The sequence below is a fragment of the Lepidothrix coronata genome, unplaced genomic scaffold (assembly GCF_001604755.1).
Source record: "Lepidothrix coronata isolate B3197 unplaced genomic scaffold, Lepidothrix_coronata-1.0 Scaffold42, whole genome shotgun sequence".
Taxonomy (NCBI): Eukaryota; Metazoa; Chordata; class Aves; order Passeriformes; family Pipridae; genus Lepidothrix; species Lepidothrix coronata.
Window position 1 is genome coordinate 358,812 of NW_016690222.1, and position 25,305 is coordinate 384,116.

General features: G+C 39.1%; 1 protein-coding gene across 2 annotated transcripts; it reads left to right on the plus strand.

The window, feature by feature from the left end:
- On the plus strand, positions 1-24,525 carry RNASET2 (ribonuclease T2). 2 transcript variants are annotated; one of them, XM_017813768.1, is made up of 10 exons: positions 1-82; positions 4,410-4,514; positions 6,929-6,995; positions 11,344-11,399; positions 12,321-12,378; positions 13,175-13,245; positions 18,224-18,334; positions 20,522-20,570; positions 20,782-20,856; positions 22,218-24,525. In XM_017813768.1, exons 2-10 carry the CDS (start codon positions 4,426-4,428, stop codon positions 22,407-22,409), a joined length of 768 nt encoding a protein of 255 aa, XP_017669257.1. In that variant the 5' UTR covers positions 1-82; positions 4,410-4,425; the 3' UTR covers positions 22,410-24,525. The 2 variants fall into 2 exon arrangements, with proteins under 2 accessions (XP_017669257.1, XP_017669256.1); XM_017813767.1 differs by lacking the exon at positions 1-82 and adding an exon at positions 673-765.
- The last annotated feature ends 780 nt before the right edge of the window (positions 24,526-25,305 follow it).

Below are 25,305 nucleotides of genomic sequence, written 5' to 3' on the forward strand. Positions count from 1 at the left end.
CTCGGGGCGGGGCTGTGCGCGGCGCGGAGAGCGGCCCGGGCGGCTCAGGCGGGCAGCCCAGGGCAGGAGCAGCGGGCGGAAGGTAACGCGGGCGGGGGGGGTCTCCGAGCAGGGCCACGCAGCGGGGGCTGAGGTGTGGTGAGGTCTGAACGCGAGGCAGCGAAGGTGGGATTTGAGAGTCCCCTGCCCGCCGTGGGGCTGCGTGGCCGTGGCAGCAGCCGGGCAGGAGCAGGTTGTGTTCGGCCCGCCCGAGGTGTGTCTGTGGAAGCCAGTGAGATTCTTACTTGCGCGAAGTTAGGTGGGACTTGCAGGCCTGGAACGGGCTCAAATCATGTTAGGTTTAGTTTTCTATGCCTTAAATTCCCTGTGTAGCACATCGGAAGTCAGCCAAAGGCATGGTAGCATTTCTCAGAGCTGGGAAGACTTAATAGTTCTTTTTACACTTGGCATTAGCTTTGGCATGCACCCGTCGTTTGCGGGCATCCCGCCTCCGGTGCTCGGGTGATTTGCATTTCTTACAATTTGGGAAAACGCCTCTGTAATGATCTACAGCAAGCTCTTATGGTGTCGGGAAGTTCCATCTCGTATCAGTGCCCCGAGCAGAGCAGTGTGTCAGTGTGGGAGGGAGGCGAGGTGGTGCCGCCCTCGGGACTTCCCCAGGAAGCCAGCCACTGAAACCACTGCGGCTCGAGTTCTGCCTTGAATTGTACTTTGCAAGAGAAGTAGCGAGGAAGTAATGCTAAAAAGCTTGCTGTGGCAGTGGACGTGAGTATTGCTTCTTTAAAGTGCTTTTTGTAGTTACTGAGGCTATCACTCGTGCTTGGGATGAATGGTTAGCTCGGAGTCGACTGTGAAAGTAAAACTTGCTGGAGCTAAGAGCATTGTTATAAATTAAATTAATGCTTCTGGTATACGGTGTTGTTACTTGGCTTGTCTGACTCGTTGTAGCAGAGGCAGTGCGCGTTGCCTTGTTTGGGAAGGCACCAAAACCTTGGGTGTTCATTTTTGGGCCTTTAGACTCTAGGCTAGCTGTCCTAGGTCTTATTGTGGACATTGTTGTCAACATTTAGCAGCGTCTGTGCTATCTGATAGCCATGGGAGTCCTCTGCTAATGCCTGAGTGCTCTTCTGCAGTCTCTTCTCTATTCTGGGTCTGTGTGCTGAATTAAAGTGTAGAGCTGGAAATTTTGTGTAAATTTGGGGTTTATTAGTCAAAATAGTTGCTAAAAGCAAAAAAAGAAAATACGGGAGTAGAATATAGGTGACTATTAAATCGCTAGTGTCCCAAAGAAGCATGTGCTATTTCAGTAGTCCCCTCAATATGGTATATTAGAATTCAAACTGTGGCGAATGTGTTAAAGAAAGATTTCCTCTGGTTCACTCTAGTCTTCTATAAGTCTGGGCAGATAACTTTGATAACAGCATGGAACAATGCTAACATAGCTGAAAGTGACCTTATCCTGACCGATTTGCTAAGAGGCACACAGACGTTTTGTGCATTCCTATTCCAGGTATAGTGAACCAAGTGTCATCCCATAGCTGTTCTTACTCTTTGGAATTTTATCCATAACGAACATGATTTGGTAGCCTAGTTCCAAATAATAATTTTTTATATGTGTGCAGGTTTCATTTTGAAGTTTTAAGTTTTCTTCATTATGAAGTCTTTTTGGAACATCACGACTTTTTTTTAAACTTTCATATATGAAATCCCAGTTTCTTATTAGAGAGGAATTGGTGTAAGAGTTGTTAAATTGATTCTTTCTTGTATATGTGCAATTACTAACCTAGTGCAATTTTTAGCAAACAGAAGCAATTTTTATTAAAAACGGATGTGCTTCATACAGCTTAGCTGTTAAGATAGTTTTAATTTGGATGTGTATTTCCTCAAATGTGCATCATTTGGGTGCTTTTCCGGTGAGATTGATGCACTTTTCACCTTTCACCATCAATGTCACAGTCCAGTAAAAGGTCAGCTTGAGTAAATCATTCAGTTTGTCATGATAGTTGTGGTAGCTGCAGTATTGTCTTCCGAGCTGAAACGTTAGAGTTTATTGCTTATCAGTGGAGAAAAAGGTAAAAGTTAGAGATTGGGGCTTTCAGCTTTGCTCACTGTCTCTGTAGTCCCTATGTTCTGGCTGCAGGGTGCAGAGCAATATGCAGAATAAATCAGCACATTCCACTGTTCTGATAGCAGCATTTTTTGAAGCCCCCTTTGTTCCAGGTCGTTTTTTGATCGAGTGTAAGAGTCCTATGAGAAAGGAGGGTAGTTGGCTTGATACTTTTTTCAACTTAGTCACTGGAAAAAAAGTTTCTGCCTGCCTGCCTGCCAACTTAACTCATACCAGTTTGCAAAAGAAATGGTATAATGCTTGCTGGTTTGTTTTGCTTTCATAATTATTTCCTTAAGGTGTTTCCACACCTATGTACAATGCAGCCTTTTTTGGTGATGTGTGGCATTACTGTCTGTTAAGTGGTACTTTCTGCTTTTTATAGGTAGGGCAGAATCTTACATGAATCTCACAGAATCTTACACTCCTTACATCTCTCAGTGTTTTATCTTGGGTACATAATTTATCATGCAGAAATGTAGTCTTGCTTGGTTGGTTTTTGGTCAAAAATAATAGTAGATGAAATCATTTAACAGGTCTATAAGGGAGAATCTCACGTCATTAATTCCTGCGGTTCAAGTGATGTGAGTGGAGATCACTTAAAATGCAGAACTCTTGGGGAAATTGGATACACAGCAGTTAATTACTTATTTGTGACTTTTTTTTATACACTGTGTGAGTATAGGAATTTCTTTAATATAACATATATGTCTTGCTTCGGTGAGCTTTTGATAAAGATCAGTTCTACATTATTGAGTGCTTTGCTCTACAAGTAGCACACTCCAAATGATCAGAAAATTAAAAGTTGGCAACTAACATTTATCTTCTAATATCTTCTATTAGGCTAAGTACCTAGATAATGTATTCATTACAAATTAGAGAGGCATTAATATATGAAATAGAAGAACGTCTTAAAAAGTGTTAGTTTCTTCACAATTTAGCAAAACCTGCTGATAAATTTAGCTGGTTAGTCGTTATTCCTTGTTGCCCAAACCCCTCACGGAGTTTTGAAATCTCCACACATTTTGCAAGCTGGGAGGCTGCCTCACTGATTTCAGCTCAGCCATGACTTTTGAGGAACTGCAGGGTGGGGCTTGTGAGGGGCCTGCAAGCTGGGTCCAGAGCCATGCAATAACGGTGAGAAAATGGACTCTTGTTTATAATGAGCTGTGCATCCGAATTACACGGAGTTTTCTTAAGTTAGCTTTAATGGCTGAATCAGCAATGTCTTCACTGGTGTCAAAACAGGCTTTATTTGACTATTATATGGATGAATTAAAAAAACCTTCATAGAAAAAAGAATATGACTTGTGTAGTGAGTGGTCTTAGAAGGGTCCACCTAAATTACATGCAGTGTCTTGTAGTGCTTTATTTTAAGGTTCTTGTTTTGAGAAGGTTGGAAAGTAGGTTTGGTGAGGCTTTAATAACTGCATGTAAATATACACATGCACATCTGTTTCTAGGAGGTAGCACTGGAAATGCTGTGAAATATCTGGCAGATACAGGAGACGGTTGGGGTTTTTTGACATGTGCCAAGTGAAAGTCCTTCTACTGGTGAAGATTAAGTTGATTTTTTTTATCCCCTGATTTTTAAGGTCCATTAGTAGGCAAATTGTGCATGGTTTCATAGAGGCTATGGCAGATTTATAATAAGAACAGAAACTAATCTAGTTTTAGCAGAAATTTTTTTTAATACTTGTTTAGTAGTCAACTGGCATTTGGAGAGAATTTGGACATCATCTTTGGCTTCCTGTATGTTTCTAAGATCAACCTTTTTCAATCCAACATGAATATTCAATATTAAGTTCAAAATTTCTTTAATGAATCACTTCAGGCATTTAAGCTGACCACAAGTAGAGTCTTAAATTAAAATGCAGTTGTGTAAAAGATTTATGTATTTCCATTTATTGGAAGGTGGCTCTCTTGGCACTGTATGCAAGTAAAGGAAAAAAAAAAGAAATTATGATCTCAACCTTGATGCCATTAGTTTATGAAAATTAGCATACAAGCTGGGGAATCAGGCACAACCTTCAAAGAGATACCCTCAGGCACATGGTGTGACTCTTGGTGATCCTGTGCAGGGCTAGGAGTTGGACGTGATGATCCTTGTGGGTTCCTTCCAACTTGGCATATTCTGTGATTCTGTGTGAATCTGTGAAATCCTCATTTTACCCATGGTTGTAAATCTAGCATAGAGTTACCCTGTTGCCTGGTGTTTCTGAGATAGTAGTGTTTTTCTGCATTTTGACTTGTAAGTGCATTGGATAAGTAACAGATTTCTTCTTTTAACACCTTTTTACAGCTATCTGATTAACAAAATGAAACCTGCAAAGCTGCACTGTTGGATTCTGGGTTGGTTTTCTATGGCACTATGTTGTTGGTGTACTTCAGATAAATTCACTCAAAGGTAAGTTATGCTTTAAAAAGAAGTGTCTGACAGCTCATTCTTAAGTGCAGATCACAGTGGTTTAACTTCTAATGAGGTAAACTTTCTTATTATGTGCTATTTTTGGTGCGTTATTCTTCTGCTAAGTGACTGTTAAAATGAGGCGTCTGCATTAACTGGAGGAGCAGGGATCATGCCTAAGAAAACCTTTACATTTATTAATGTGCCAGCATGAAAAAAGAGGGAAACTTAAATTACATTTGTTGCACTTAAAACTTGTGCAATCTTGTTTTAAACAAGTCATTTAGACTTGTGGTGTAGTAATGGCAAAAATCGGAAATAATTCTGAAACCTATAACAAAAAAACTGTGATCATCCCTATGGCATGAACTGTTTCATTATATATCTTTTTTTCTTCCTTGCTCATTTCTCTGTTCCAGTAATTTAAAATTCCTTTTCATATGGCATCCCAACTGGGGCTGGATCAATGCTGCACAGCCTTTTGGTGGTTGCTGCACTTAGCAAAATCTGAGTTTTAATACCAGTGGGCCACACCCCAAATCACAGCCTTCTATGGTAAAAGCTCAAATTCCTATTGCATTATATGAGGAAATAAACTTTTTGCCTTCTTTTCAAAGCTTTGGCAAAAGAATGGTTAAGGGTGCCTAGATCAGTGCTGAACTTCATATAATAGCTGCAATGCCCCTGATTGGTAGCTTAGACACTGTGCTGCTGTTCCCTGAATCGCCAGGGCTTAGGCTGTGGCTTGGCATCTTGGCGACAGGAGCAGTTCTAGAAGCACGTTCCTGAGCTGCGCTGGATAACTCGGGTCAAAAGAAAGGGAAATACCTCTGAAGCTGGATAGGTATTGAAAATGGCTTTCCTTGGATTCCAGTTCTGAGCTTAAGTTTCTAAAACTTGCTTTGTTTAGTAAGTACAGTTTTCTGACCTATCTTTAGCCAAAATGTGTGTTCTAGGAGAACTTGTTTTGGCATGAGTAACATTGCAGAAGTTCAGCTGCTATTTCAAGGACAGATGAAAGATCTTTCCTAAGGAAGGATTTTTTTTGAGCAAGGAAACAAACTGCTCTGCAATATAGAGGAATTCTTCTATTCAAGTTTGCACAGCAACAGTAAAGACCCAGAGAGAAGTGTTAATAGTTTTCATTGTGGCTCTGCCTGGTCAGAGCTATTCTCCTAAATTAAAAAATGTAAATACATGTGAATGCTTAAGAGAAAATGTGTCCATTGCAAAGTAGAAAAACCAGACGAAAAAAATTGAGAAGTGATGGAACACGGGATGCTCCCTACTTTTTCAGGTTAAGAAGTAACCTCCCCCTTTTTTATTTTTTTTTTTTGTAGTATAACCTCTGGCAAGAACTGATGACAGACATGTGACTATTAGCTTCCAGAGAATAACAATTTATTTTGACAGTTCTGTACATAATGCTGTCAGTTTGAACAATTTACAGTTCTGTTGATTTTTTCTCATTTGCTGTTTAATCACTTTGTGTGGTTGCTTAATAGCTAAATCTATTTGCTCTAGTATCTGATGCAACAGGCTTTTTATTTACTTCTAGTTTAACCAGAATAAGTCTGCTCCAAACTGTTGGAAAATACCTCTGTAGAAGTGTCATGATATAGGCTTCCAACACTTTTTGAACTAATTTTTGAAGGGGTTTTTTTTTACCTCTGCATAGGAATAAGATAGTACTGGTGCCTCTGTGAGTTATAGATCTCTTATTCTAAGAGGTTTTGAAACAGATATGCTCTTGTAAAATACACAGTAATCCTTTGGTTCTTCCTCAGGCAACCTAACCTTAAGACTTTGTCATAGTTTGATCATTTGTTAAATGTTGAAAAATTACTTAATTTTTAGTAAGCATTTAAAAAAGGTACTGTGTGAATTAAGTATCTATAAACTGAGAAAGTCAACATTTTTGAGATTTATGGTTTGTACTTTGCCTTTTATTCTGTTTTTTTGGGGGGTTTTTTAATCTAAAAGTTGGGAGATGCAAGACCCAGTTGCATCTCCTGTAGTGTCAACTGCATTATTTGTGGTTGGTTGTAATCTTTCTTTTCTATAAGAGTAGTTACAGTTCCAAGAAGGCTGTACACTTTTTTTTCCCCAGATAATATGCTTATCAAGAAGAACTAGAAGATTCTTAATATCCTTAAAAAAGACACCTTTTTTAGAAAGTATTAATTATTGTTGTAAAAGTGTGCCAGTAAGTGCTCTCCTAAATATAAAACAGAACAATGTATTTCTTCTATATTTAGGAAATGGAAAACATATGGACATAGAGTGCCAGAAGGATAATTTGTTTAACAATGGGGGGGTATTAGCAGGTTTCTAGTTATAATGTTTCTCTGTGCTTTGTTAGTTTGAAGTTCTTTTTAAAATGCTTGAGGAAGAATAAATTTGTCTTTCTCCAGTGACAACCACCCTCATACCTGGAAAAAGCTTTATCTTGCTCATCATTGGCCAGTGACTGTATGTAAGGTGAGATTTTTTGTAGTTTATTCTCTTTTATCCTAACAAAGGTAGCCTTGGACAATAAATGTGTGAAAATAGAATTAATAAAGCCCATTAAGCCTTTAATCTTGGTTTTGCCCTTATATCTTTATAAAGGCTTTGGCTGATCTTGATGCAACTCATGCTACTTCCCCTGCCCTCCAGAGCAACTCTAAACAGGACAAGGTTGTGGTGCTTTACAGATACAGTAGTGAGTGTAGGACATACTGCACGCTAAGCTTGTTAAATAATTTGTTAGTCGTAAAGTTAATCCCAGATTTTCACCAGACCATAAGAAGACTTGCCTGCCTTGTTTGACTGAAGACAACAGACCAGTACATGAACTGTCTGCTGCACAATAAGTTTTTTACCTTTGTAGTGCAGGCTCCAGTATGTCAATTATGTCATCAAATATTGATTCGGTCAGGAAAAAGAGAGCTATAAAGCTGTTGTGGCAGGTGTCTCTGAGTTTTTCTGTATTTGAGGGGTGGGAAGCAAAAATGAACTCAACCCTCCAAAATATGTCTGTCAAAAGGACTGCTAAGAGGTCTACTACTTGTGTCCCTTCTGCTGTTAAATGCCTATTACTATCTGATAAGTAGAACACTTTTCCTGTGCTGGAAATACTCAGAGGCCTCTTCTCACACAGTGAAGTTAAAAATATGCAATACTTCTAAATGAAAGACATGATCAGATTTACTGATCACAGTAAATGACACAACGATAATGAACTTTGTGGATAATGGAGGTGCTTCAGTTTCAGACAAATGTCTCTGGAGCCAAAAAGGTGTCTTCAGCTTATTACTATATTAGTCTTATTTTTTGTGGTACTTTTTGTACTTTTTTATTTCTCATTCCTATTTCTGGAAATACATATGAAAGCAGTAGCAGCAAAAGTCACAAGCTGCCAAATATCTAAGGAAAAGTAGATGTACTTTACATTACTTAAATGTGGAGGGCAAGTATCAGCAACAAAACTCAGATGTGCATGACTGATTGAGGCCAAGGACCAAGGCCAGTGTTCTTTTTATTTTTTGCTTGCCTGTTTTTGAGGGGAAATAAGGACTGATTTGATGCAATATGTGTCTTATTTTCCATTGATTAAACATCATTTTTACTGACTTCAAGCAGAGATGTGTTCAAGAGTTTATAGTGCCTGGCACAAGTGGGTGCTCAGTCAGTAGCAGTGCAAACCCTTGCTTACATGAATGAGATGCGAACAATTAAAAAAAAAAATCAAATTAAGACACAAACCAACCAACGAATCAAACCTCTACCAACCAGTTTTCCCACTATATATTTATGCTGGCTACTCCTCTTAATTCTTGCGTGGTGCTATTGGTAAATTGACAAATAACGTTTATAACCTTCCGGTGAATTTATAATGAATAATTAAAGATATTGAGCATCAGAAAGTGTAGGCATTCTTCCACTTGGTTGATTCCTTATGATCTTCTGTAGTAAGAGGTAAACAGAACCATTCAAAGAAGTGAAGAAAAAGTGAAATTAAAATAATTGTGAGGTTTTTTCCCAGTTTTACATCACTGAGTCTTATGAAGAAACAGAATCTCAATTGTAGTCCCATAACAGCTTTTTTTGTTACATAAAAGCAGTTCCTAAATCCAGCTGTGGGCCTTTTTTTTTTTTTTTTTTAGGAATGTAGATCCTTCTGCATATTTGGTGTATTTATATATGATAACTGTTTTGTTTCATGGAGTAAATATTTTTACTGTCATAACTTATTAGTTTATGCTTCCTGTATAAAGGAATCTGATTATAGACTCTTTCCTACATAGTATGTACTTGAGAGGATAAACACATGAAAGGTTTTAACTTATCAGCTTGCGCTAGAAATGTGTTCAACAAGAAGTAAATTTGTTTTATTTCCCTCCTCCTAAATTTTTTCAGCAACCTTAGGTTCATTCGTTGGTTTATTTTACCCATGGGGGTGGGGAGAAGGGGGAAGGGGAATAATTACACACTCTTTGGGGGAGAGAAATTGAAGAGGTAAGCTCTCTCCACAGTTTCAAAAGCAAGGATTTTTCATAGCAGTTGTGATGTATCATTACAAAACAACACTTAAAATTTATCTTCATTAAACAGATGGCTTAGTTAAGAAGGGTGGTTGGAAGGGAGAGCAGGATTAAATATTTCACTTCCCAGAAGCTTACTTTTTATTTAAACTTGGTGTATCCACGTGATCCAGTAGCACTACTCTGTTGTCTGTACAAGGTTCTGTACCAAGGGACTTGTAACTGGGGCAGCTCAACAGGTAACACTTCTGTGACAGTTTGATGGGTCTTCACTTTTTTGGCATTTCAGAGGTGAAAAAAGCTTCCACGCTTCTGGCACATGCTGTTTGTGCAATGTCTTGCTGTTACAAATAGGCTAAGCTCTCTGCTGCAATATTCCCTCTCGGCATGGTGGGTGCTTTAAAGTTTTACTGGCACTTTTCTCAGTTTTATAGATCATGTATAGTTAATTTGCATTTTTTTGATTATCATACTATTTTAAAACAGGAGAAAACAATGTTCCTTTTTCAAATTAATCTAGATATATAAGGCTTTCTGGGGTCCAATATTTCTGTGAAAATACATATTTGTGCCCTTGTTTCAAGTCAGCGGTTGCCTGAGTTTGAATTAATCCTCCAGCAATCAGTCCATGATAAACAGGAAGGCTGTCAAGAAGTGTTTTTGCAGAAGCAGGCAGTGGTAGCTAGCTTTTCAGACTAGCATTTGCTTGATTTATGATATTGATTTAAAATTAACATTGGAAAAATACTAAGGCTAGAATTATCAAGAAGGATGAATGAAGCTGGCCAAAGCGTGTGAGGCATGAACTGATGTGTTTTAGGTTGCATTGACCGCTCAGTTCTGCCAACACATAGGGTAACACCAAGAGCCTGATGAAATGTGTTGGAGAAACTGCTAATGAGTGCCTGAATAGGGGAGAACTAATTCCAGAATTAAAATACTCTGAGTTTTCCATTAGCATGAAAGACCTGAGAAAGGCAGTTAAAGATTGGATAAGGAGTACAATTGAACTGTTCTTGTTGCCATCCTCAGCTGAGCAGGCCACTGGCTATTAATGTGCTGTATTTTGGGCTAGATAGCCAAACTCTTTCAGCTCCACAAAGCTTGTGTCATGACAGGAGCAATATTGTTTAGGAGTTTGCAATATGTGTTTGTTCAAAATACTTCTTTCAGGAAAAAAAGCTGTTGCTGGGTTTAATTGCTTCTGTTGTTGGTGGCAAGAGAGGAGAGGAAAGAAATGGACGCAGAACAAGACAGTCTTGCAGAGCTTGCATATTTGCTGCCACTGGCCTCTGGCATGTGGAAGGCAATTAGTGAGATTACAGGCCTGTCTTTGCTCTTCACTGCACTCTGCTCTTTCTCTGGCATCTCATAAAAGGCATTGTGGCATAATTAAGACAGGATGCAGAGCCAAAAAGGAAACCTATTATTATGGGGAAAGAAACTCTGAGGAGGTTGTTAGTTAATGGCAGAAAATGTTTACCAAAAAGAGCCATAATTACTAAGCAGAATAATCAGGGAAAATACAGTAATGGTATTTTATGATGTTTGAAGTTCAATTTTTTTGTTTTGTTTTGTTCAGGAATATGTCTCTGCTCTAAACAATAGTTAATGTGTAGGCTATTTCTCATATATTATCAACAGTTTTGATTAGGGGCTTTTTGTTTGTTTGTTTTTGTAGGAATGAATATAGTCTTTCCTCTTCTCTCTATTCTCTTGTCCCTGAAGTCAAAATATTTAAAAAATAAATTCTAGCCATTTTACTAGGAATAAACAACCTATTTAATCTCTTTGTTGTATTTTTTCTCTTAATATAAAAATAAAAATAATCCTGAATGCTTAAAGAAGGTTCTGTGCTTGTCTAATGTATTTTATTTTGGTAGTTTTTATTTTAATGGCTCTGCACTTCTTGAAAAGATCTGGTGATAAGAAAAATACAGGGAGCTGCCACCTGGAATATGATAAATGCAGATAAAGCTCCATTAATTTAGCATGGATCAGGCTATTCTCTATTACCTCAGAACTGTCCTTTGTCCTTCTATCCTGAAGTGTGTGTTCAGGATATCTCCTGGTATTCATTTGATCTGCTTCAAAATTTTCATGCCAGTTTGTCTCTGCTAAGTGGCATAATCTATGACAGCTTCAAGTAACTGGGGTGCACCAGTTTCTTGTATGTAAAAGTTAAATAGTAAGAGTTCTCATGTCTCACTAGAACCTTGGACCATCAGTGAATGAGGTTTTGTTTTTTCCCTCTAAACCAGTGGACACATACAACAAATATTCTGTATTTTTGTTTTCTACAGATGACTGCTAATGATTGTCAAGACCCTCCAAAGTACTGGACAATCCATGGACTGTGGTATGATCATAGGATGTTTTTATTTCAGCTGGGAAAAGAAAAATCAAATCTTGTACCAGGATGTTTGGTGGCTTGGGGTTTTGGTTTGGTTTTGTTTGTTTGTTTTTGTCTTAATCTGTCTGTTCTTATGATTCCTTAAAACAAAATCAAAACCCTGTGGTTTGACATAAAACTGAAATACACTTCTGTATCTCATGACTTGCTGAGCTTCTGAAATCCTCTTGCCACATGAGTATTTTATTTATACATCTCCTTATAAGATTGGTAGTATTCTCAACCAGAAAGGGAAGTATAGTTTACCCTTTTTTTTTTTCTGAGTACACAGAATTTGTTAATATCTCATGACTGCTTGTGGCTTTAATTGTCTTAACTCAGTACAAGTATTGCAAAAGTATAGGAAAAACCAATTTGTTTTAAAGGAATCAACTCACTGGAATTGGTGCCAATGGCAGCAATTCAAAAGTTTTCCTGACAAATACACATAAAAAATCAGTACAGAAGTTTGTTAAGCTATGCCTCCTGGAAAAGTGAACAGCATTTATGACTAGATTACCTGTGGGAGTCTTGGTGATACTGCAGAAGCATCAGTTGGTGCAGCAGTTGAGGAGGTCAGTGCTGTTAGTGCCACCAGTGACATCATGTGCAAGGTCCCTCCATATCATTGACACACCAATTTGACTTTTACACTGAATGAGAGGGACTGGAAGGCCAAAGAAAGAACTTTGTCATGAGAAATCTTTTGGTCGTAATTAACATCCTGAATATAGATTCTGATGGGTTACTTGCATTTTTAAGTAAATTCTCCAGCTGTAATCCTGCATATTTAAAATTCCCGCCAATGATACAAAATAGAATGCTATTAGTTACATTTAGTGAGTAAGGAGACATCTTTTTCCACTTTTTTATTTTTTGCTTCCCCAGGCCTGACAAAGGTGAAGACTGTAATAGGACATGGCATTTCAATGTCACTGAGATTAAGGTATGTATTTAAAACAAAAAGACATACCAAGCAGAGCTGACTGCAATTACTTTTGCACATCCTACATGCAAAATCTGTAGCTTATAACATTTCACTTTTAATGTTTGCTGAGAGGTATGTTTTTTTTTAAGGACTCCAGAAATTCATTAGGTGCTTCTGGTACAACTTGAAGTTGCAGTGCTTGTGATCATTAGCAGCTGTGCCTACTTGGATTTTGTGGACATGTGGTTTGACTCATTCAGCCATATCCTCTTATCCACATACACGGTGGATCTGCAGTGGCAAAAAGTACCTGTGAAAGAGGTTACAGTCAGTTGATGATCTCTCTTTACATTTTCTACGGCGCAGCCAGAACTCAGAAAATAAAAGAGTTAAGAGTACAGTGTTCTGTGTGTTTTCTCCTAGGGCATTAGTCCTTTTAGGTTCTTTTTCTGATTAAAAAAATCCATATTTCACTCACATGTTGTAAACAGGGATAAGAGATTTGAGCTCACAAATGTGAAAAGCTGCATGTTTGAACAACTTCTGCAGGGACAGTTGAAGGAAAATCTCTACTTTGAGGCAGCGTGTCAGTATAAGTGCATTCAGATATTTAGGTAGGTGTATCAATCTGTTGTTTCCCCCAACAGCATTTTCAGAATACTGGGGAAAAGGACCTTTTTCTGCACTAAATGTTTCAGTTGGGGATGTCAAAAGATGAGGCTTCAGTTATAGAAAATGTATTAATGTATGTAGCTTGTGTAAGACATAGCTGTTCAACACTGTAGGTGCATTTATTAATTCTGATTTTTTTTAGGATCTTATGTCAGACATGAGACAGTATTGGCCCGATGTGCTTCATTCGTCTCTGAATCGCACCCAGTTCTGGTGAGTATAAAAAAACAAACCTAAAAAACATTTTGGATATTATTTTATAAAAAATCCATTTGAGTAGTTCTTCAGGTGAGATGTGTGTGAGAAACAGTGTCCAGGAGGCAGTGTGTCTTGTCAGTCTCATTTAGTATGTAAATCTTTTCTCTTGTAAAATGCAGCTGTTGAAGAGAGGGCTCTGGCAGAGGTTTTGGAGAAATGAAACTTAGTGAGGAAATGTTTCCTCCCTTTGTCCCCAGGGAAGAGAAACAGGTGCTGTCAACACAATAAATCTGAATAGCAGTAGCACTCTGGGATGTCACAGCTAGCTGCAGGAAGAGCTTCCAGGTCTCTTTTCCTAGCTAGATTCACTGTGTTGCTAGCCTTGAGAGAGGTTTCCTCTTAGGCTTCCTCACAGAGGAGGAAATAGAAAAATAGAATGCACTGTATCATCCTAGCCACATCCCTACAGAATTCTCTCTTTTTACTTACTTTCCTAGCAGCCTAAAATCAGAGCTCGGGATTTATTTAGAGATAACCCTGCTTGACTCATGGGAAGGGAGAAGGAGATTTTGATCTCCTTTGACAACAGTACTCTTTTCCTTTTCTGCTGTTTTTCTCTTGGCTTCTGAATAATCAGGCACTTGGACCAGAGAGTAGTATTGGTGTATTTTAGTTCGCACAGGCTTTGGTTCGAGCGCACTGTTTTAAACTAAAATCATCAGCCATGCAAGTGAATTTGCTGAGCCATGAGCTGCACCAGCCAAGGTATAGATGTGCAATTTGTTTTTCCAGATCTACAGTGAAAGTGGTAACATCAGATAAGAAGCAGAGCAAATAGCTAGAGGCCATAGCATTTAAAGCCATCTCAACCAGAAGTGCCTGTAAGTTTTCCGTTTAATTGGATGACTGCTTTTTCCCTGTGTCACTAGGGAAAAGCTTTGAAGGGAACATGCAGTTCTTCTAGTGTTGTCTTTGCTCTACAGAAGACACTTGTCCTCAGAGTCTTAAACTAGTCCTAGAAGTGTCTTATGGCAACCTAAAGTTGCAGCTGTCAAAAGTGGTGGTCTCACTTTTTCCTCCCTCCAGTCCTCTCTTCTTACACTGTGCTGGGGAGAGAATGACTCCTGGGTGGTAGCACAGATTTATGCCACTTTAAACTGTTCCTGGAATTAGAATAAGAAAAATGTGTTGTAAATCTAGCACCTCCTGTGCCCGGACCACCTACCTGTTCATAAAACCGTGTGCATACCAGTCCTTATTTTATTATCAAAGTACATTGGTAGGCACAGCAGAAGGACTCCTTAGGTGGTATATTCTGCAAGACACGATTCTTTCTGTGTTGTCTTTTGTCCTCGAGAGTGATCCTGCCTGCGTTCTCAAAGGGAAAAGCAGCATTATAGATGACGTGTCTCCAGGCCTCCCGATTTGAGGCCAGAGTAGACCAGTTATGTTGAGCCTTTTGCAGTCGGACATGTCTATCTCGTATTGGCCTCATTAGACACCAGCATGCTTGTAACAAATGTGGACAGAGCCTTCCTGAATCTTCATTCGCGAAGCCCAGCCATGATGAACATTGGTAGGCAGCTGCTGTGAACAGGCGCAGTCAAAACTTTTTCTCTTTCAGTTCAAGGCTAGCAAATAACACTTATTTCAATACCTGGAAGTAGAATTAGAAATAGAGAAGTCGGGTTCTAACACTGTAACTAATATTTTGATTGACAGAGTAATTCTCTCCCTATCAGAAGTGCACTGTAATTGGAAGCTGTAACTGCAGATTTTCTAAATGCAAGCTTTTAAGACAACTGAAAACCAGTAAGGGCCCATTGTACATCTCTCTTCAGTTAAAATACTATATTTACTTAGAAATTAAAAAAAAAAAGAACTAAAACAACTTTGTAGTGTAAACTGTAGTATATACTGTAGTCAGCACTGGTGAGCCACACCTCGAGTACTGTGTCCAGTTCTGGGCCCCTCAGTTCAGGAAGGATATTGAGGTGCTGGAGCAGGTCCAGAGAAGAGCAACGAGGCTGGTGAAGGAACTCGGAACACAAGTCCTGTGAGGAGAGGCTGAGGGAACTGGGGTTGTTCAGCCTGGAGAAGAGGAGGCTCAGGGCTGAGACCTCATCACTCTCTACAACTACCTGAAAGGAGATTGTAGCCAGGTGGGGGTTGGTCTCTTCTCCCAGCCAACTATCAGTAAGACAAGAGGGCATGGTCTTAAGCTATGCCAGGGGAGGTTTAGGTTAGATATTAGGAAGAATTTCTTTACAGACAGGGTAATCGGGCATTGGAATGGGCTGCCCAGGGAAGTGGTGGATTCTCCGTCCCTGGAGGTTTTTAAGACAAGACTGGATGTGGCACTTAGTGCCATGGTCTAGTAACCACGGTGGTAGTGGATCAAGGGTTGGACTTGATGATCTTGGAGGTCCCTTCCAACCCAGCTGATTCTATGATTCTATGATACCTGCTACAGTAGGAATGAGAATCTGAAAGTAAAACTGACTATTCATGATTTTCATTATTGTAAACTAAAGTCATCTTAATTGGGTAAAGGCCATGAGCAGTGACAAGCAAAAAGGGTATTGAATATCTTAGCATATCATATCAGGGTTTTCCCATGACTGCTGTAATTGTGTAATATGTTTCTTCCTGACTTTGCCTCTGACTGCAGCCATGGCTTAAAAGGGGAGGTAAGGAATCTTCATGGTGATTTGAGGATGGCTGTGGGTACTTCTATAAGGGTAATGGCACATCTCTGTTCACCTTAACTTACAAACTGTGAAAATTGTCATCCAAGAGTTTGAATTGGACAGGATAAAATGCCTTAATATAGGACAAAGACTAATATGTGCTTTGTATCTCAAAAGTAATTAACTGAAACCATCCCTTATATGGTAGTTAATATTTTTTGGACCAAATAAAAATTTCTAGAGCAAGAGAATTCCTTTCAGGATGGTTTATATTTATACATATGGTATAGAAGAAGGAATCTGTGTTTAACCTGTAGGACAGCTGGGTGTCCCCAGTCTTTTAGATTTTGTGGGCAGCACTTGTAGCTGTGTTTTACACATCTTCTTTGTTTCTACCCTAATAATGAGCCAGTCTTCAAGCTGGATGGTTTCTCTAATCCTTGGACCCACCTGATATGCTCCTGACTTTGTCACATCTGCATGACTTTGTTCTTTGTGGAGCTCTGTCCTTGTTGTACAAAACAGGAAACAAAATCTCTTTGAAGTTTGTCTTCTTTTCCACACAGCTGAGTTGTACCAGTTTCATTCCTTTGTACTTCTGCAGCTCTCTGAGACTTAATTTGTAGGACTTTATCTCCGAGGTATGCAAGTGTAACATTTATTCTTAGCAGCACCATAGAGAAAATATGGTAACATAGTGGAACCCATTCTAGTGCTGTAAGCCCCACTGCTGTGTACCTGCCATAGCACCTGTGTCCTACAGGGAGGAAAAATGTTCCATGAAGTTACTGACAGTAGGCATATGTACTCTGTATGACTGCCTATCTCACAGGCACAAGCGTTGTGGAAGGATAGTGGCCTTTGTGAACACTGGTAGCTGTGTTCTGTGTCCACATGCCACCCAGCCATGAGCTGAGGCTCAAGTAGAATTAGCTTGTCTTACTGTGGTCTAGGTGCGTCTCAGTGAGTAACATTGAGACATTAATTCTTCTGATTTCTAAACAAACTATTTTATGTTATTCCCTGGTACCTGCAGCTCCTTCATTTCCTAACTGCTTCAATTTGCATTTACAAGGAAGAAGTGAGGATGGAATTTGATATGCCTGTGCTGAATGGTCAGAATTAGCAGCATCTGCATAATTATTTCTATGCTTTTTTTACATGGCTGTGCTGCAAGATAAAGTAGCACTGTGAAGAGTGATTTGAAATTTGAAAAGAAAGAATTGAAAAAAAAAAGACTCCCACCTGAAATCCATAGGCAGTCTTATTAAAGATCATGCTGTTTAGTCTTTCAGTAGACTTTAGAATTGATAAAAATATATGATTAGCTTTTACCCATTTTTTGTCCTATTTGAATTTGTTTGCCATAAAATTGTAAGAAGTTCTTTCTTTTGCACTGTGTTTCTTGCTATTAGAGGAACTGATGATGGACTAGGAGCAAGACTTGAGAGCAGGCCTATGAAAATACTGCCACAGGCCAAAGTAAAAGTTAATGCTAAAGTCTTGTTCTTAGCAGCTTGTGCAGTTTCTCTGTTCCACCCAGAGTAAGGCTTAATCCTTTGAGTTCTGAAAAATTTTTAGTGCTTTGAAAGTACATTTGACATAAAAGACTCACAGAATCACAGAATATGTCACATTGGAAGGGACCCACAAAGGTCATCAAGTCCAACCCTTAGCTCTGCATAGGACCATCCCTAAGAGTCACACCATCATTCAAACGCTTCTTGAGCTATGTCAGGCTTGGTGCTGTGACCACTTCCCTGGGGAGACTGTTTCAGCAAAGAACCTTTTTCTCATATCCAACCTAAACTTCCACTGACACCACTTCAGGCCATTTCCTCAGGTCCTGTCATTGGTCACCAGAGAGAAGAGATCAGAGTCTGACCCTCCTCTTCCTCTTAAGAGAAAGTTGTAGACTGTGATGAGGTCTCCCTTCAGTCTTCCCTTCTGCAGTGTGAACAAACGAAGTGACCTCAGTCTCGACTGAAACATAAAACATTTAGAGATATTTGTTTTCTAGGCAAATTCTTGCCATTCTGACCTCCAAATATCTCTTTGCCATACACTGGGAGATCGCTGTATCATAAGAGCATGATACATATTTACTTCATAAATATTTGGATGTTGCTATAATTGAAATGGTGGGAGTGATCTTTCTTGGTTTTGCTTTTTATATGTGTGCAGTGTCTACTTCACATGTGTAGCCTTTCAGATACTTGATTTAAATATAATGAATAGCTTGCACAGCATATATATATGCAAATAATATTTTCTAAAATTTAAGTTTTGCTTTTATCTTATAGGAAACATGAGTGGGACAAACATGGCACTTGTGCAGCCACACTTGAGGTCCTCAATTCTCAGAAAAAATACTTTGGTAAAGCCTTAGAACTCTACCAGCATGTTGATCTCAAACAGTTTCTAAAAGTTTCAAGTCTAGCCTAAAATGAAAGTCTAAATCTGATGGCAGAAGGAAGATTACTGTAAATTATTTTTAATATTGACATTCAGAAGAAGGGTTGTGTACTCTGAGAAGCATGTCTCTGGTCATATCAGAGTCTGGTAAACCAACACTGTCTTCACAGCATCATTGTAGACAGTGTGAGCCAGTAGATTTTTGAGAAGCTGTGTTGGCTATATCTCTCTACCAAAAGCTGAGGTACCTGTAAAATTCTAAATTAAGTGACGAAGCTGCCCACACTTCTGAGTCATACTGAGGCCCAAACACTTGTTTTTAAGACAGTGCTCTGCTCAGAGAAAAGCTGCAGGCAAAATTGTGCAGAACATCCTGGGAAAAGGCTGAGAGGTGACAGCAAGACAGGATGTTCTGAAGGGCAGTGTTCAGCTGCTGCAAGCAGCCCTCTGCTGTCCTTTCCAACAACCCCGATATGACACTCCCTTTGTCCTAGGGACTGATTCCTCCTCATGGTTCCAAAGTACTGGCCATTCCGGATTCAAAATCTTGATAGGGAATGTTGTGGCTTGTCCAAGCACTGTAGGTATGCATTCTGACTGCAGGTGAATGCCAGAAAGAGTCCTTTCCCAATCAGTGCTTGGTGTGGATGAGAGAATGTTTGACTTAAATTTTTTGGTCATGGATTGTCTATCTGTATTAGTAGACAGTATCTGAGAGAGGAAATTGTTTTGTATCTAAAAACATACCTTAAAAAAAAGCCCAACAAAACAACCCAACAAAAGGGAAAAATCCTGTTTATGTTCTGTCAGTATCTTGTCCAAGAAATCTCCTAATCAAAGTCTCATTTAGTTTGCATATGCACAAAGGAAATGTCTTTCTTCCCTCCTGCCTCCATTTTTGTAGGTGTGTTTTAAAAGCAGATTTCTGTAGACATGGTGCTTAAGAGCATGTCATATGTAGTGTTAAAATTAATAATGTCTGATAAGCCAATTGCCTAAGTAGCTGTGATGGTGTGACTAAAACATGTACAGATGGTACAGTGACCGTTTATTTGACTCTGCATCAGCATGTGCAACATTGCAAAAGAATAGAGACTGAAGCATGTTGAAATTAATTGCTCAGAGTTTATTATCCATTGTAAAAATTAATATAATTAATGTTATCTTTACTGAAAAGAATGAAGACTGTCAGTGTTCTCACTGTATTTCATTTATACTTAAATGAGAAAATTTAATGTTAATGATTTAAAAAATTGTTTCCTAAAAGCAAATTATTAAAAAGAGGACATCATGCAGAGTTCTGTAAGAATTAACAGAACACTGTCTATTTTATTGACCTCCTTATATCCAGTGTAAAATGACTATGTAAAGCAGCTTCTCCTTTCATCTGTTGACTAAAGTCTTCCCTGTGCTGAACCTGACCTTGGAAGGATTGAGCATTATCAGCACTTATGAATTAAATTCTGCAAGATACTGGCCATAGCCACTCCTTAGAGAAGAAGCTGGGACACAGAGACTCACCACATGTTGGGTCCTGACTCTTGTCAGCTTGGAAATGTGGACTCCTCTCAGGACTGAATCCAAAGGAAGGTGTATCCAGGCTAGAGGTTCTTGAGTGTTACCTCGTTTCTCTTATGTGAACAACTTTTCTTTTCAAAGACATATTTATTAGGAATCATTTCTGCCCTGACAATAATGTTGATCCAGATTCACCCACTGTATCCTTCTCCCAGCGTGCTCTGTGCCTCCCACCCCAGCAAGCCCACCCAGTGTTCAATTATGAGAGCGCCCAGAGCAGCCTCACGAGTCTGCCTCTGTCTCCTCCTGGTGGCAGGAACACAGAGTTGTTTCAAGGCAAGGGAAAGGAGGCAATTAAACTGCATGCCCTACCTGGCACTGAATGGAGCACTGTGCAAGTCCCTTTCCCCTAGTGATACCTGAAGGCTCAGCTATCCCAGCTCCTCAGATTCAGGCGGGTGAGAGGGTTCTTCCTGACCCTACTGAGTTAGATGGGAAATGGCCCTTTAGAAAAGGGGAACATTTCCTAGGCCTGGCAAAGAATGGAAGACAAGTTGCCCTTGTTCCCCATCACTGTAATGCCAAATTCTCCTTGAGATTATCTGATTTACCTAATGATTATGAAGGTATGTTTGCAGGAAACATGGAAAAATGTTTTATCTTTGTTTCAGTTGTCTCTTGAAAGCTGGGATAAAGCCAAGCAGTTCGTATTACAAGGTAAGAGATGATCTTTTACAAAACAAAATCACGTGCATGCACTTTTTTCAGCAGGAGTCAACTAATTTCTATAGAACAAGTGATCTTTCTAAAATTGGATTGTTTTTTAAGGTTGTGCTTTTTCTAAAAGTTTGTGTGAGCTTAGCAGGTGTGGGAGCTGTTGGAAGATGTGCTTGTGACATTAGTCTCTATAAGCTTTTTAATTTTTCAGATGACTGCCATAAAGGAAGCTCTTACAAGGTTTTATGGTGTAATGCCCAAGATCCAATGCCTTCCTCCAGAAGAGGTAAAAAACCCAAACAAACAAACACTCCCTAAACTTTCCAAAATGGAAAAAAAAAAAACAAAAAAAAATTTTAAAGCATTTTTATTAAAAGGAAAAAGGCAAAAATAGAGTACAAAAAATCTTCAGTATGGTGAAATTTAGGTCTAGGTGTTCCTTGTGTATGCATCTCTTTGCAGTTTAGATATTGCTTGATTCTTGGAGTTGAGTTTATAAAAACATTGCTTACATACTGGCACCACTGAGTTCAATTTATGTTATTGTTACCACAGTCTTAATGCAGAAATATTGTTACTGCAGGAAGTGTCCATTCTTTACCTACTACCTTTGCTCCCAGAAAGTGGGAGCACTGGGTTTTAAAGGTCTCTTTGTCTTAAAAGACTTAGACATCTCTTGTGTGAATGCTGAAACCACCATGCTAGAGGTGTTGCTGTAGCTAAGCACTTTTCACTCCCCCTGCTAAAGCTTAATAGCAAATTACTAAAGCCAACAAGAGTGAGTTACTTGAAGCAACAAAGGAATATTAGTTGAATATCACCCACCTATTGATGTTAAAGAAATACAGAGCTAATGCCAAGCCCAGTTTCTAGCTCTGTTCACTGTAGTTCTGCCATTGCTTTTAGTACAGTTGGGATACTGCCCCAATTATGTGAAAGTAATTTACAGCTTGGGTCTCCTGTGCTTAACAGCTGAAGGTAATGGGTAAGAGAAATTTAAAAGTACGTCCCAGTTATTTAAAGATAATCCTTTTCAGAGTTTCAGCCTTGTCCATGCCTGAAGTGCAGGATGGAGGCACTTTGATGTTTGAAACATATTGCACCCTTGCTGTTCTTGAGTTTCTTAAAAAAAAAAAAAAAAACAAAAAAACCCACAAAAACCCTCCAAAACAAGCAAACCCACCCAACAACACTACCCCAAACTAACAACAAAAAAACCCTCACCACGGTTGGTTTTATCTTGTACATATGTTTTGTCCTGCTTAGTTGTTTCAAAACCAGTCTTTTTCCACATAATCTTTGTTAGACCTGAGCATTTAGGGGGATTTTAATGTAATCTTTTTGCCACATGAGAGGCCGCTGTGCCTGCCTGCTTTATTCATGGACAATATTTTTCTTCCTAGCCTGTTCTTTAGTCCAAAAATTACATTTCTGCTCCTTTTGACAGCTTGCTTTTGTATTCTTTTCAGTAAAAGCTATTATAAAATTGAGTTTCTTTTCTCACTTTTGGAGAATTTTATTTCTTTCAATTCTTGTCCTGCTATGTACCCTTCAATATTCACAGAGTTCAACCAGAACTCATCATTAAGGTGAATAGCTTCTCTGCACTTCTCCCCATAAAGCTGATCTTATCCCTCATGTTTCTAGGGTGAAGAAGCACAGACAATTGGCCAGATTGAATTCTGCTTCACCAAAGAACTGCAACTGAGAAACTGCACAGCACTGAAGGGTGGATCCAACGCAATGCAGGCTCCCTTGAAGCTTGGAACTGAGGAGTTGTCTGTCTGCAATGATACTCTCCCAACCTATTATCCTTCAGAGGTCCAAGATCACAAATGAAGCCATATGAGTTTGAAAACCTTTTTAAACAGCAACAAAAAATTGTAATTATTGTAATATTACAACCCCCTGTCCATATCACAGGCATACTGTGAAGATTTCTGCTGGAAAACACAGTTCTTTTGCCATTAAAGGAGAATGGTCGACATGACGGGATCGGAATCTGATTTATAACTTTGTCTGGCTTTTTTTGCCTGCTTATGGTTTGAATCAATGTTCAAAAGAGAACTGTGACTTAATTTCTCTTGCAGTTGAGTCTGCCACTTAAGCCACTTTTGGTTTTTACGAGTGAGTCAGGGAAATTATGTAATTCTTTGTTTTGAAAGGATGATTGTCTCTCTGAGATGAGATGACAATTGCTTGAGAAGAAAGTACTGTAAACAAAAAGAACTTTGAGACCTGTCTGGAGGTCCATTCCCAGACATAATACCTGCTGCCTTGCATAAATTTGCTCTCCAGAAGTGCAGAACAGAGACACTGTCCTCTGAGGTGTTAAACCTTTCCTCACTCAGGGATCACAGCTGACCAAAGACAACTTTCATATAACTTCTTAGTGAAGTTCTCCAGGGTTGGGCTTTTCTGCCTGAAAGACCCCAGGAAGACTGTATTTGTAGCCTTACCTATTCTTTGATTATTGTTGCAAAGTAGCTCCATACAGTCTTGAGGAACAACTGATCTTAGAACTTAATGCTAGTATAGGAAAATTTTAGGCCCTAGAAATGTGTTGTTATTAATTTTTTGTTGTATTTGAACATTTAGCATTATACACAAGTGTGAATGTCTGCACTTCTATATAAAACTGAGATTGTCGTGTAGTCACTTTATTCCAAGAAAGAGCTTTTTATAGTTTAAACAATAAATGCTACAGGATTTTCAGTAAAAAGTGCAAATGTTTGCAATAGTACATCTGTACTCCATAATAATCAGTAACATGACACAAAGTTGGATGTTTCCAAAGGGGACCAAACTTCGATGACGTCCTCTACACAGTGCTGTGTTGTTCTGTGTGTCTCAAATTGTCTTTCAGAGAAAGACACTTATGGCTCAGGGAACCATCTGTTAGAAGAATATTACTGTGAAAACATGAAATGCAGTCTTAGAAAGAAATTTGCTATTTTTGGGGGGTTTAGAAACTATTCATGTTTACTTTCATTTTTTACTGTCACCATTTCTCTACCACATTTCATTTAACTCTATTACCTTCCCATTACAGAATGCTGTCAGTTTTTTAGTCCTTTGTTCTTGCAGTATAAAATATATTTTCTTTTATAATGCCAAATAATGCCTAGGGAGATAAAATGTACAGTATGAGTTCTCTGCAGTTGAAGTGTAGTGCATTAATTTAAATTGAGGAAAGCCAGTAACTTCAGGGACAGACTTTAAAAGGAAGTGACACAGATGCTAACAGCCTGCACAGTGAGAGGCTCAAAGGTAAAGCTGATTCTTGCCAAAGGGAGTCAGCAGATTCACACAACACTCAGAAATGACCAACCTCTGCAGCAGAGTAGATAGTATGGCTTCCATGCATTTTTTTTTTAGCCTTATTTTCAAATGCAAGAAATGTGAGGGAACTGATAAGTTTTAAAACTTTGAGGAGAAAAGAACATAATCCAAAATGAGGGAGGGAGACACCATGCTAAACAGCAGCCTGAAACTGAGTAAGTGACTGATGAAAAGTAAGGGTTGGCTAAAAATAACCTCACAGACTCTAAAGTTCTGTTTAAAGGGACATACCTAAAGTACTGCATTTGCCTTAAAAAACCCACACCCACATACTTTTTATTTTGCCAACATTAATTACACATAAAATATTTAAATTTGCTATGGTTAATTTATTAGTAGTAGCAGTAAAATGCTATATATGACTATCATTGCTTGGTTTTTGACAATCTCACCACCCTAACTTCTAGGAAGATGTAAATGTCTTTTAAAAGCTACTGATTGATTTTTTTATACAGGGATGTGCCGAGACACTATAATGTTTCATGTGATGTATTTAAGGAATGCTTCAAGGGCTATGTCTGTATGTGGGCAACCAGGAGAGCAGATGAATGAATCCTAATACCACTTCAGACCAAAGATCATGTCCAGCCCTTTACGTTCTCTCTAGCAATGGCTCACAGCCAGTTACAAGCCTTAAATACAAGAAGTAAACAAAGTTATGTTGGGAGCCTTAAAAATCACTTCAGTTCTGAAAAGTGTCATTCACTTCCTTAAATAATGTTGTCAGACTTGAAAATTCAACACAGCCTGGGGGTGATGGGGCCTATATTCTTTTCTGCATCATTAAATAAATTGACTAAATTTCAGCAGAAAGGTTGTTCGTGCAGTCTTGGTGGTTTAAAACACTAGTCAACTCCACAATAGGACTTAGCTTGTTTATACCCTTTGTCCATCTGCTCTCTCATGCAAAATATTAAGCATCCCTTGGCATGTAGATTAGAGGATTCCAAGGACAGCTCCTCTTGCTGGAGCTTGGGCAGGTTCTTTTCTCTGTTCTCTCTGTCCTCATGGCCTCACTGAGCCTTTCTCAGCTGCACAGGAGCTTCAGCCAAGTTAAGGTGGGGGGGAAACAACTGGAAAATTCAGCTTCTACTGAGTTTCATTAGGTAGCTACCCACATGCATGTATATTGTGCTTAAGGGCACATCTGTCTCTCCCTACCAGCAGCCACCTCATCTGCCACTGCCAGCTGCAACAGGAGATGGGAGAAGCATGGGGGACTTCTCCCCATCACTCCTGCTCTGAGGGCAGCAACTGGTTGCTGTTGCCAAGCTGATAGACAAAGCTACCTCTGCAGGCTGAAATAGAGGTGGCACAGGCCTCCAGCTGTGTCCCTGTTCTGCACTCTCAGTGGCTGGAGAGTGCTGGGCTATGCTGCTGGCCCCAGCTGCTG

Coding starts and splice junctions, on each gene's coding strand:
- RNASET2 (XM_017813767.1), top strand. CDS start 737: ATGCTAAAAAGCTTGCTGTGGCAGTGGAC. Junction 11,400..12,320: donor TGGACAATCCATGGACTGTG/GTATGATCATAG, acceptor TTGCTTCCCCAG/GCCTGACAAAGGTGAAGACT. Junction 13,246..18,223: donor CTGAATCGCACCCAGTTCTG/GTGAGTATAAAA, acceptor TTTATCTTATAG/GAAACATGAGTGGGACAAAC.